This window comes from Saccoglossus kowalevskii, chromosome 3, assembly GCF_978046115.1.
Source record: "Saccoglossus kowalevskii chromosome 3, keSacKowa6.1, whole genome shotgun sequence".
NCBI lineage: Eukaryota > Metazoa > Hemichordata > Enteropneusta > Harrimaniidae > Saccoglossus > Saccoglossus kowalevskii.
Window position 1 is genome coordinate 36,159,699 of NC_140643.1, and position 14,430 is coordinate 36,174,128.

At 33.4% G+C, this 14,430-nt stretch overlaps 1 protein-coding gene across 1 annotated transcript in view; it reads right to left on the reverse strand.

The window, feature by feature from the left end:
* LOC102804184 (E3 ubiquitin-protein ligase RNF123-like) overlaps positions 1-13,386 on the reverse strand; it is a 38,740-nt gene extending 25,354 nt beyond the window's left edge. Inside the window, exons 1-10 of the mRNA XM_085497151.1 lie at positions 13,204-13,386; positions 10,159-10,237; positions 9,850-9,947; positions 8,813-9,060; positions 7,149-7,303; positions 5,973-6,098; positions 5,175-5,289; positions 4,257-4,358; positions 3,211-3,429; positions 1,718-1,891 (exon numbers count right to left, since the gene is read on the reverse strand). Coding sequence (XP_085353277.1) covers positions 1,718-1,891; positions 3,211-3,429; positions 4,257-4,358; positions 5,175-5,289; positions 5,973-6,098; positions 7,149-7,303; positions 8,813-9,060; positions 9,850-9,947; positions 10,159-10,237; positions 13,204-13,318 — 1,431 coding nt within the window. The 5' untranslated portion in view covers positions 13,319-13,386. The remainder of the gene's footprint in view (positions 1-1,717; positions 1,892-3,210; positions 3,430-4,256; positions 4,359-5,174; positions 5,290-5,972; positions 6,099-7,148; positions 7,304-8,812; positions 9,061-9,849; positions 9,948-10,158; positions 10,238-13,203) is intronic.
* Between the last annotated feature and the right edge of the window lie 1,044 nt (positions 13,387-14,430).

Sequence of the window (14,430 nt, forward strand, 5' to 3'; positions counted from 1 at the left end):
ATGTGTGATTTTGATGCATTTTCGGCCTTAAAATGAATGTACTACACGTAAACACTCTTGTAATGAATGTAAACATAATATTTTGAATGTACTACACGTAAACACTCTTGTAATGAATGTAAACATAATACTTTGAATGTACTACACGTAAACACTCTTGTAATGAATGTAAACATAATACTTTAAATATACTACATGTAAACATTCTTGTAATGAATGTAAACATAATACTTTGAATGTACTACACGTAAACACTCTTGTAATGAATGTGGACATAATACTTTGAATATACTACATGTAAACACTCTTGTAATGAATGTAAACATAATACTTTGAATGTACTACACGTAAACACTCTTGTAATGAATGTAAACATAATACTTTGAATGTACTACACGTAAACACTCTTGTAATGAATGTAAACATAATATTTTGAATGTACTACACGTAAACACTCTTGTAATGAATGTAAACATAATACTTTGTATGTACTACGTGTAAACATTCTTGTAATGAATGTAAACATAATACTTTGAATGTACTACACGTAAACACTCTTGTAATGAATGTAAACATAATACTTTGAATGTACTACGTGTAAACATTCTTGTAATGAATGTAAACATAATACTTTGAATGTACTACACGTAAACACTCTTGTAATGAATGTAAACATAATACTTTGAATGTACTACACGTAAACACTCTTGTAATGAATGTAAACATAATATTTTGAATGTACTACACGTAAACACTCTTGTAATGAATGTAAACATAATACTTTGTATGTACTACGTGTAAAGATTCTTGTAATGAATGTAAACATAATACTTTGAATGTACTACACGTAAACACTCTTGTAATGAATGTAAACATAATACCTTGAATGTACTACGTGTAAACATTCTTGTAATGAATGTAAACATAATACTTTGAATGTACTACACGTAAACACTCTTGTAATGAATGTAAACATAATACTTTGAATGTACTACATGTAAATGTACTTGTAATGAATGTAAGCATAATACTTTGAATGTACTACATGTAAACATTCTTGTAATAAATGTAAAGATAATACCTTGAATTTACTACAAGTAAACATTCTTGTAATGAATGTAAACATAATACTTTGAATGTACTACATTTAAACATTCTTGTAATAAATGTAAAGATAATACCTCAAATTTACTACATGTAAACATTCTTGTAATGAATGTAAACATAATATTTTGAATATACTACATGTAAACATTATTGTAATGAATGTAAACATAATACTCTGAATAAACTACATGTAAACATTCTTGTAATAAATGTAAAGATAATACCTTGAATTTACTACAAGTAAACATTCTTGTAATGAATGTAAACATAATACTTTGAATGTACTACATTTAAACATTCTTGTAATAAATGTAAAGATAATACCTCAAATTTACTACATGTAAACATTCTTGTAATGAATGTAAACATTCTTGTAATGAATGTAAACATAATATTTTGAATATACTACATGTAGACATTTTTGTAATGAATGTAAGCATAATACTTTTAATGTACTACATGTAAACATTCTTGTAATAAATGTAAAGATAATACCTTGAATTACTACATGTAAACCTTCTTGTAATGAATGTAAACATAATACCTTGAATATATTATAAGTAAACATTCTTGTAATGATTGTATTACATGTAACATAGTGAATACTTACCCCATCTGTTCTCCACCAAGGAGTCGGTAAAAGCTCAGCTAACACTGCATCATCAGGTGGTTTGGTAAGCATCATGTATGCAAATCTAACTCGGCTAAATAACACATGTTTTAATAAATGTTTTCTTGTCTTTTCATGTCTAAGTACAGCCAATGCCAATGTCAAGTACATAATCTGTAAATAGAAAGCCAACAGATATAACATACAGCCAATGCCAATGTCAAGTACATAATCTGTAAATAGAAAGCCAACAGATATAACATACAAGTCTGTGACTGAAAGAGAGTCACCTTGTGAAATAGAAATAATGTCCAGTTAATATTCTGCAATATGAACAATATTTTTTTGCTGTACAATGAAAGATTTACATGTTGACATTGTAATCAAGTGCTTGAAGTGACATCATTGAAATGTCAGGGTTTGACATTTACGCTAGGCATATAGCCCAAAAATGGTGAACTATTTGCAGTAATAGTAGAAATAGTCTGTTGCTAGTCTGACAGGCTAGTTAATAATGGGCAGGACTACTAGAAATAGTCTGGTTGCTAGTCTGACAGGCTAGTTAATAATGGGCAGGACTAGTAGAAATGGTCTGGTTGCTAGTCTGACAGGCTAGTTAATAATGGGCAGGACTACTAGAAATAGTCTGGTTGCTAGTCTGACAGGCTAGTTAATAATGGGCAGGACTAGTAGAAATAGTCTGGTTGCTAGTTTGAAAAGCTGGTGAATCAATTAATTATCAGTAAATTGTGTATTCAGTTTCTAAAGAACACTGCTATGAAAAAATTATTGTGCATAACATAATCACAGAACTACTAACATTTTTTAATATAATCACTATATTGGGGGTTTGAGAGTTTTTTTGACAGATGTCAAACCCTTGTGGTATGCACATAAATAATTTTTGTTATATCAGAATTATGCATGCACAAACATGACATGGTGCTGTGTGTATGACATCACTAGCAAGCGATAAGAATGTCATTTTCAAAGAAATTAACAACGTGAAATGAGCATTCTTAGTCAATTCCATCAATTTTATGACATAACATATTGACATTTGTATAAACAAATATAAATGCATAATTATTCATACTGTATGTTTATAAACAAATTAATCAATTTTGAAAGAAATATTAAAAGTTATCATGAATGACATGAATCCTGTAATGTTTTCACTTACGTAGCAATGTCATGACAGATTCATATGAAATTTGTCTGACACTGTAGTCTTTGATAAACATGTATTTTGTGAAACTGTTATGGTGCCAGAAAGTACAATAAAACTAATTGGTTATCAGATGGATGAACAGACTTGACTCAAAACAATCACCTTTGTTATTGGACTACCTCAAATGAATGTGATAAAATGAAATTATTTATTGGTAATTGTGTACAGAGGTTCACAATAAAAATATGAGTGGAATGACTGAGAACTAATGAGTTGTGATAACGATGGATCTAAATATTAAAATAATAAATTATAGCTTCACCTGAAACTTCATTTCTGTGGATGTTGGTGAATATCTGTACTTTGTAGTTAAAATAACAGCAAACAGTTCAAGACATTTCTTTATCTCATGACTCTCCATGCAAATCCACATAAGGTCAAGCATTTTGGCGACAAGTGGTTGAACTCCAAGCCGATCCTGGTTGTCGATAAGTCTTAATAGGAACTTGATGAATATATCATCAACTATATAAGCTACGGACTGAGAGACAAATGCATAATTAATATATAGCTGCAAACAGCAATAATTGGCTTGGACCAATAGACTATCAAACCCAAGTTACTATGAGTATGTCAGTGGTTGCTAGGGTCATAAAAAAAAAATTCTATCTATCTATATACCAACAAAAGAAAGTAAATGTATAATCACAGTATGAACTCTATTAGTCAGATAATTATGGTTACCCCTGGGTATATAACATTTTCAACTTGTTGCTATGGGTTGCTAGATGTCAAAAATGACGTTTTTACTCTGTATAAGGGCGGTTAATGTTTATGTTCAGCAAAAATGATGTTTTCTTGTTGGTTTCTATGGGTGTTGGCTTGGTTGCTAGAAACATGAACTGATTGTACAAGAGTGGTTTTTCAGCCTGGTTTATCCTAGAACACAAGTTAAATCTGATAAGCAGTTCTTGAGATATCAGAAAATTTATGCACATTAGGCTATTTACTATGCATGGGTTTCACCACTAAAATAGTCAGACCTTGACAGAGTACACATGATCCAAGTATGATTGAAATCTGTTGAGTGGTCCTCGAAATATCCTTACCGGTAGATTAACATCTGCAAATTGGCTAAATATTATGTAAATTAGGTAATTAATATGCAGTTTCAATTCCAATTGATCAAGCCTGTGGAGCATCAAAGCACCTTTTTATCAAGTTTCATTGAATTCTGATGATTGGTTTCTTGTTGAGATATCACACATACATACAGGTTAACTACAATGACTCCTGTTGTGTTAAAGGCAGCCATATTGCAGAATAATGTCATGAGTAAAAGACTGATAACCACAGAACAATTCTTACCAGCAAAGGCGTCAATTTTTCAAATAGATGAGTACAAACTAGTAATTTATTGACATGATTCTTCTTGGCTTGATCTGACATCAGTTTCATACTTGGAGAAGTCTACAATTATGCATCATAGAAAGGAAGAAAATGAACAGGTCTGATAATAATGTAATACACATTTATATAGTGAATATCCCACAGTATCGGATTTATAAGTAGTAATTTTAACTTGTTCTGAGCATTGGCCAAGAAACAAGTGAAAATCACTACACAAGTTTAATACCGAAAAATACTTTATTTTAGCTGGAATTAATTTTCACTGAAAAGACTTTTTGGGTGTTTTGTATGGAATTTATCACATTTGGTTTGTATTTTGAATTATAGGTATCGGTCAATATAACGATATATTGTTTTTTTCATTATGTTATGACAGTACAATGTCACAATGAACGCATTCTTTTACATGTCCAGTGGACACAGAGATATATTTTTTTTACATATGATTCATGTGTGCAAGACTGTCGAACCATTTATAACCATAATTTTCTCCAAAAGAAATAATTCGATCCCTATTTTTCAAACAGAAATATTGCTACATATAACATTTTTTTGTAAATTATAGGTATTTGCATCAAACGTCAATTGTACGTCAAACATACGCTAAGTGTATGTAAATTGTATGAAAATTGTACCATACAATGTCTTCACACTCATACAATGACAGACATTTACACCATATACACCTTGCCTCTCATTAACAATGATATGGACAAAGTAACGTAAAGTGACAGAACTGCATGTCTAGACTAAACTTGAATTATGGCATAGTGAAATAATACCTGATTTTATTTATATTTAAGTAATTCAAACCAGTTGTTAAATATTTTCACAATTCATGGTTATAATTCAGTGTAAAATGATTAGCGTACATACCTTACTTTCAACCAATGAGGGCAAACTCCTTTCTAAACAATCCACAAGAAAGTTGGCTTTCATAATAGCATCTGTTGGAGGGTTTTGAACAGGTTGGTAACCTTCCATTGGGTACGTGACACAGATGTAAGGAAAATACTATTGCAAATCACAACAAAATACCCAATGCACGTAACCATGACAACAACATTGAATTTGCCTTTTTCTTTGCATGTAATATAATTTCACACATTGTACATGGCAGCTTGGCCATTAATTTCTGATATAATAATAGTGCAACCATGGTAACCACGTCTGTGGAAAGACATGCTCATATGCAATCTTCAGATCAGATATTTATTTGCTTTCAATAGTTGGATATGATGTCACTAAGCAGGAAAGAAGTTGATCAATACTAATGAAGTTTTTAATTAAAATAGCAACAGACATATTTATTGTAATATTGAAATGATTTTTTACTGGCTTCATTCAGCATTGGAATGCCACAGTGAAGTAACATAGTTCACGTTTAATAAGTATTGTCTATGTTTGGTTTCCACAGTTGAATAAATTGTTTCACACACTTATATACTCATGTATAGTTCTATTTTAAAAGGCGGTGGTCGTCGCGCCGCATCCTGTTCGATATGGGACTCATAGCGATGTATACAACGCATGTAAAATACATTGTTTATTTACATGAAATTTCGAACATGTGCTGCGCCACAACCACTGCACTTTAAGTAAGATTCTATAATAGTTACGTTATTCCAAAAATGTCAACATCTCAATTGCAGACTTTAACTGAATAAAGGATATCTAAGCGGCGTAGCACCAAAATTAGCTTGAATATTTTCATTGAATGATAAACTGATAGCTGGGAAATAAGCATATCCTTGTCCAAGTTTGACGTTGTCATAAGCAACTCCTAAATTTTTACCATTCCTACAAAGAAAACAAAAACAATTTTAACACCAGTGAACCCAAAGACTAGTAGTAGAATTACCACGATGACAGAAAGTTGACAAAATGGCCAGACAGACAACAGACAAATGCCATCCCAATAGCTTGTTCACTGAGCTAAAATCACCTTAGACACCAAAACAATTTTACCGATTACCAAGTCCCAGGTGGTCATTTTAGGTTAGTTTAATAGTTTTTTTTTTACATTTTTATATAATATTTGATCATGTGCAAGTAAATTACAATATCTTCAAGTATGGTGGAATGCACCAGTGCGTAGTGACGATCAACACAACCCTCATTCTGCCTACTGAGTGCATGCTTTTCTGCACTCTTGGGATAACTTAATTATCATACATCTATTTCATGCTTGCAGTAAAAATAGACCATTTTATATGCACTGTGAGAATCACACGTTATGCGTGAAATCGAACGATAAAACAGGACAAACAAAGGTCATAGTGGTGTCAAAAATCGCATGGGATTCGACAAATTTCGAATTCGAAATTATTTTGGGAGGCATTTCCATGCTTAATAATGTGCTGTACACATTTGATGATAGACAATTTCGAGGGTATTCGAAAGCAATATTCCTCTGTCGAAGATCGGCCAGTCGTTGTGAGCTACGAAATAAAGAAATTCGAGTTCAAAATCAAATCGTTTGATTTGTGGCAGACGTTCAATGTGCGTCTTTCATGCATCTCGCGAGATCTCGCAGTTGAACGGAAAATCACCTATTGAATAAGTCACTATAGATGAAATGGTATTGAAAAAACAGTTTGTACTGTTCAAACCTATGCGTTTTGTGACAGGATTCCATAAGCCTAAACTCAAAGATTGTGTGCCCTGCACATCAGGAAAACAAAATTGCAATGGCAGAATGTGCATAATACAATATAATAACTGCAATAGGTAATCTGTGATATAATTACATGAGCATAGCATCAACTTTATACTATGGACATGTGAAACTCTTATAAGATGCAGCTCTAACTATACAAATTACATAGATTATACACTATATACATGTACCTGGCAAATGAGATGATCCCATTATCTGCATCTATCATACAGCTGACAACATCACCCGTTTGCCACTCGTCACCGTACTTACTGGTGGCTATATTCCATTTCCTGATACGATTACCATCATAGGAGTATGAGTCTTCAGTATCACCAACACCAATCTGTAAAAAAAAAACATGCATTTTTTTCTTCTCATATTTTCAATGTTATCCGCTGACATTTGTGGAGGATTTCAACAATAAAACAGCCCATTCTAGATCAACATGGAAATTCTAACTCAAATTCACAGAATAGAGACTTCAAAGGGCAACATAATGGGTCGGGTCTGTGAGGAAACAGTGGACGAAGGCATTTATCATTATCTTCGTTTTGGTATGTTTTCGATCGTACGCAAACTCTCGACGCAAAACAATTTTCCACCATGAGGTTTTTCAGCACGATTTGACCTGCAACAACTTCCGTTGACATAACAGGTCATGTCTTTCATTAACCAATCAAAATGATGTGTCGTAATGATGACATTTTCTGATTATTGACGATGATTTTTTAGCGCAATGCGGAAGTGAATTACCGCAATGTTAAAATGCGATTTGTAGCACTGATTGCAACGAAAAAACGATGATTTTTTTCCCTAAAAACTGGCGATTCGCAATTTCCAAAATATAAATGACGGTTAATAGTAACCGTGGGTAAACTGAGTGTGGAGGAAGAATTTAAACACCTTTCTTGGTCGCCAACATGTCTCATCGTTCAAACCCTAGGCCTTTCATGATAGTCTCAAAGTAAACCATGCCCAATAACCAGGTACACATTTTTGGCTTTTCGAAGGCTACTACTCAAAGAAATATGGATTACTCCAGAATTGCAACATCGATGTTCATCCTGAGTAAATGACAGAATAGAAACGATGCGAATCACGTTGTGTACGTTCGCCATGCATTCTGAACTTGAAATTAACGCGAGTTTTCTCATAAAACTAAAAGCATGAACCAAACTAACATGCCAATCACGATTATTATGAAATGAAACACACCTTTTACACGCATATTTTAAAGAATATCGTCGACGCCCAGTAAAAACACTCTGGGCTTATAATCGTGAATGCCCTCAACTCGATAAATACCAAGTAAAAACATAGGGATGGGCTTCATACTCGGGAGGGGCTTACGATCGGGGAAGTACGGTACTTTAACGCAATTGGGCTTTCACTCTCAGAATACTGTGGTTCAAACGCATAAGGCTCTAACCCAAGTTTTAAAAAGCACATTGTGCATATAAAAGTTGAGTTTATACTAATAGTACACAATGCTTGGCAGCATGAACGGCTATGTACAATGGCGTATACGAATGCGATCAGATACTAAAACGTCATAGCTTTGAAAAGTACCCGGATGTTAAATATGTTCGTTCGTTAATTATTCCCTTCCATGAATGGCCTCCATGGCAAGCACTTCAAATGCCTGTCCAAGCTACAGTTATAATTAAAACAAAATTAAACCACTGCAATATTATTTCGAATACAGTTTAGAATATACAAAACTATAAATTAAGGCCGCATTTAGGTTCGCTTTAATATAATTTGTATCCAATGAGGGTGAAAGTTGTTGTTACCATATAAAGTAAAATTTGTGAGGCCTCCAAGGTAATAATATGAAATAATGTTGTGTTACCTCTTCGTGAAAGACACACTTGTGGGTACAAAACCCGATCTGCATCACCCCCTTAGATCCCAGCATCAATTCGTACACCCATTTGCCTTTGTATACACACACATTGGCTCTTGCTGAACTGAAGTTACTCTGACTTGCTAACACTAATTTTGCCTCATCCACAATAAATGCCCCAATTTCACTCTCAAAAACCACTTTTTCAGGACCAATACGTCCACTAGTATCACTCTTGTTTTCAGTAACTGTACCTAGGAAAAAAAGGATCACAGCAATTAACACTTTCATTGTAACAAGAAAATTAATTAAGAACTTATGCACAGTTTATTCAACTTATTCTTTGTAGTGTTTACCTTGGTTACTCATATGACACATATTTAGGCAGATTACCCTGGTACTATTTAGATATGTGGCAGTTTTAAAAGCAAGCTAAGCTAGATAAATGTTAAGTTATGCTCAGACTGTGTTGTATGTTCACCTAACAGGATTCCTGTTTAATACCCTATTCCCAATTGTGTTGTGTATTAAATATCCCCTACATCAAATCCATGTCTTAATTCACTCAGCACATTTCTATTTTATACTGTGTTACAGATTGCCTGTGAAACGTGCGTCACTAACAGTGGAGTTATATAAGCTGACAGACTTCTTTTTGAAGATTTTTTGTCTACAATATTTCAGACTTTACTATTCTTCCCTTCCAATAACGTGTATGCATAGTAGTATTTTTTAGTTTTTCAGAAGCAGCCTGGCTAATATATCACCTTACAGACTGATTGCTTTATACATATCAGATCAAACATACTTGAAAAGATTTAAAAAAAATTGATTTTCAAATTTGATCCCACACTTCCTAATTTAATCACAGACACTAGAAAGGAATGGGACGTAATATAACATCTTTCCTCAAAATTCAAAATCATGTCACGTATCACACACTGCCAATAATCACTTAGACTGCACTGTATATGATCCACTGATTAGTTTCATATTCATATTCGTATTTCATACCATTATAAATAAATAAATAATTAACTTACTTTCAGGAGAAGTGGGCTCGGTAGTGGCGTTTTTCTTTGTACACTCAACAAGCAGATTTTCTATATGGTCATTTATATTATGCAATCCAATGGCATTCCTTTAATTACAAATAAAATATAATGGCATCAAAACACAATATTTCGTTACCACAATTTTCTTACTATGAAATTAGGTAACATTAACTGTCAATATGCGCAATTATGACCTCTCAAACAGGACATGTCAGTCAATACGATCACTGTGCTGCTTCCACATACTGCATATACAACTTAATTTCAAGTAATACATTGATGCCTCATCAAACTTACTTGCTTGTCACTGGTTCTTCTATCGTAGATCCTAAGGTATGATGTATAAATTTACTGAATTCTTCATCTACTGCACCATCTACAAGGATAAAATCATACACAGATTAATGAATTTAATGAATTATATAAAGTATAGTGTTTAGTATTTGTACAATGTAAGTTTATTTCAACAATAAAAGCTTGTTTCTGTACAAAACAAAAGATGCGCACAACATTAGAAGAAACACAACTTTGGAGAGATGTATAAATTGGTAGAAATTAAAATCAGTTCATTTGTCACTTTTTGTCCATCTCCCTCAAACCACTCACCAAATAATAACTGGCAGGTCAACAGATTATTTGATGGGATAAAAGAAGAGCAATTCTCACTAAGTAAAATTTGAGGTTACATTTGTAATTACAATTTATCACATGTATCATGCATATATTTTTTCATATTACACCTAGTGATTTTTTTAATCTGATATCCGGTAGGTTCTGTCACACAATTTGAGATGATCATCCCTAATCCTGCCATAACATAGCTTGTTTGGTGACTAGACAACTTATTTTTGTAATGCGTGTTCAAAATATGATCAATTTGGATATTTTCACACAAAATAGACATTCACCAAAATTCACTTTCGTTTTAAAGTCGCATATTTCTTCACTAAATAACTATTACTGCTTGCCGATTTACTGTTGAGATGTGTTACAGCAAGTCTCAGAATTATTGAGGCAGCCAATTTACAAACTATCTAGCGAATAGGCTAACTGATTGGGTTATGGCTAAGTAGTTGGCTTTCGAATCTTGCTGGCGCCTACTCGTGGGCGTGTCCACTCTGGGCGAGTCTAAGTTGCATTATGGGACATAGAATGTTTTTACGGAGCCTAGTAGGTACATGTCTAGATTCCCCTGTATGATTTGCTGTGTTATGAGGCATGATAATGTAAAAGTAGTTTCCCTAGCTGGTAAGCGATAATATGATAAATGCAATTAATCCGCCGATATTTACTATATGGGGGTAGCCATCTTGAGCACTGCTTGAAACTAAATAAAGAGACAAGTTGAGAAACAGTTTCGTACAAATCAGGAAGAAAATGACAAGCTTCCACATCTAAATGATCCGTCAGGGTAACATAAGCCAACCGTTAAAAAGAAATCGACCTCATTACACATAGAACACTTTCCCTGGTATATTTGAAAGCGAAATCGTCATCCAACTGTGGCTGATTAGCTCCTAATGTATGATGACCGTCCCCTGCTGTTATATAGATTCGCCCAGAGTGGGCGTGACCACAAGACAGCTCCAGCAAGATTTGAAAGCCAACCGTCCAGTCAAAATCCAAGCAGTTAGCCAATTCGCTAGCGAGTTTGCAAATTGGCTGCCCCAATACTTCTGAGACTTGCTGTAAGACCTCTCAAAAGAACTACCCCGAAATTAATTAAGTGTTGCAGTCAGCATCCTTATTCGCATGACTTGCACCTATCACAACTGCATTTGCATGACATTTACATCTTGTCAAACTGTAGTTTACATGCAATTATAGAAGTCAAGCCTTTGAATGATACATCAGAGGGTATCACTGCCAGGGTGATTTTCAAACATTTTGATTCATTTTCAAATGATTTTTATTCAATTAAGCTTCAACAGAGGCACATCACTTTGGTTTTGAAATCATTTTACTTTGCGGTTCAGAATGTGAAACGACTCATTCACATCAATTTGCTATGAACATACCAAAATTAATGGATATATGACTAAATTACATAGTAATTTTGTGTTTGTTGGTAATCTTGTTTGTACAAATATTCAAATATGCATAATCTTAATATTGAACAATATAAAGTCAAAATGCAATTCAAGTAATGCATCAAATGCCTTAAAGCTTCAGGAAAAACTATTTAATCTCATTGCCATATTTTTGCAGTCATACAAATATTATTCAGCAAGATTATTGAATAGAGCATATCTCATGAGGGATGCTTGAATATCAGAAAAACAAAAATTTTCATTTCAGCAAAAAAATCAGATATTCACAGAGAGGACAAAAAACTACTACACTCTAGAGCATTCTGATTCATATGTACTTTCATAAACAATGATAACAAATTAACAATGATTACCCTATTGCGATAAATTTGCAGTTATTTTTTGAGCCATCACTACATTAACAGTTATTTTTAAGATATTGGGATATTTTGTCATACTTGGCCATAATGTCAAAAGTTCAATCTATTTGAATGAACCAATCAGATTGCTGGGATATTTATTGCATAGTATGGTGAAATAAAAAATTATTATACTGTTTATTAATTGCCGCGATATACTCTAAAACATGTCTTTTTCGTGAGCATGTCTTTTTAGCGAATTTAGTGAGAGAACTGATTCACTAATTCAAAATGTCGCTAATGACTTTCTTATAAATTCAAAATGGCCAAGGCTTGGGGATTTGTATACAGTCTTCCGGAACATTAAAATCTGGGTCGCTTCCTAATTACATTTGACAGTTTTTTTCTTTGTTTTTATGGAGGTGATAACTGCGCATTTGTTTTGGCATGCGACAGACAAGTATTGTGAAAACAGGAAATCAACAATGACAAGAGAGATTCGCTAAATCAGCATTTCGCTATTACTTCATTTTACCACAATTCGCTAAAATTGTATGTCGCTTTTTCAACATGTTTTACAGTATATATATAAACTATGAATACCCCAGTATATATGTAATCATAAAAATAGATCAGAAATAACGTATGCAAGAATGAATTCAGTGTGAATTGCATTTCTATTTCACGTGTGCATATAATGTATTTAAGTCCCCGTCAGTAAAAAGCACTTGGACAATTCAGTTATCGGTTCAAATGTTGCTTGTAATTTCTTTACATTTTAGTTGTGTTTTCTTTATTGCATTCCAATAACATGGTCACAATAACTCCAATTGCAGTAGAATAACAAACCCTAGTCGTTGTCAGTCAGTCAGTAAGGACGGATATATTAAGACAACGATGGTGTACGATCGTAGACTATGGTACGATCAAAATCACTTGTTGACATATCTCACCATTTCCGGATTCAGGCTGACCGATCGCTCCGGTAATCGCGGCAGTTGCTCCCTGCAAAAGCAAAGAATCAATTCCAGAATCTTTAGTTTCTCCTCCTGGGCTTTTCGTTGACATCGCAGCGGTTTTTTGTCACTGATATGGCAAAACTTCACAATTTTTGTTTTCATTTTTTCACATGAACGTCGCCATGTTGAATAAATGGAGGAAATATTTAACGAACGCTGGAATTGGTTGGTTGATACTATACTCCTATAGGATGAGGGGTGCCCGCCCGTGATGTGACATCCCAATTTGTTTAATTGGGCTTTTTATTTTTTCTCTTTTATTTTTCTCGACTTTTTTGTTATTGTAGAACACGCTGAAATAGCTGCATGCAATTTTAGCGGATTTGACTCTTGGATGAATCTCAATTTAGCTAAAGCGTCGACTATCTCTTTGAGAGAATATACTTTATGTTAAATTAGCTGCATCTTGAATTAGCGAAATTACAGATTAGCTAAATTAGCTAAAATAACATGCTAGCTAAAAAGATATGTTTTACAGTATTTTATTTACATTATTTTTAATTTATGCCTTGAATTCTATTGTTCAATTGTTTTAATAAAATCACAAAACATATAGGGTTACAGGTGGCAGCATGTTGCTTTATTTATTTTCATGCCGATTCTTCGCCAATATATCGCCTGATTTAGTTTAAGTTTCTCAGATGATGAACGGGCGATTTCATTCAAACTTTGTATCTTGATCATGCATATTGGGTTATAAGTGCGCGTTATATTTTTTGAGATATTATTTATGTCCTTGTCGATTCCTCGCTATTATACTACTATGCTATGGACATGGACTGAAAAAGTCGCACATTATTATTGACAAGAATCCTAATTTGGTGCAGATTAAAATATTTAAGTAGTAACGATAACCATATTTGTTGAATATATAGTATTATATATAATAAATTGGATCCAAATCAAACACAATTATTAACATTTCATCAGACTTAGAAACAAATTAGGTCCGGAAACTGACGACAGTCTGATCCGTACACGAGCTTTAATCTTGACAGCTCTTGGGAATACAAGGTAGTGCTTTAGCAATTATAAATGTCACCACTTGGTGGCGCTTCATTGGCAGTCGTTTTACAAGTCCTGTCTCGAAGTGCAGATTGTTTGCTGTCGTTCTTTATTACAACATATTGTGTGTTCGAACCAATGAAGTGGAAAATTACT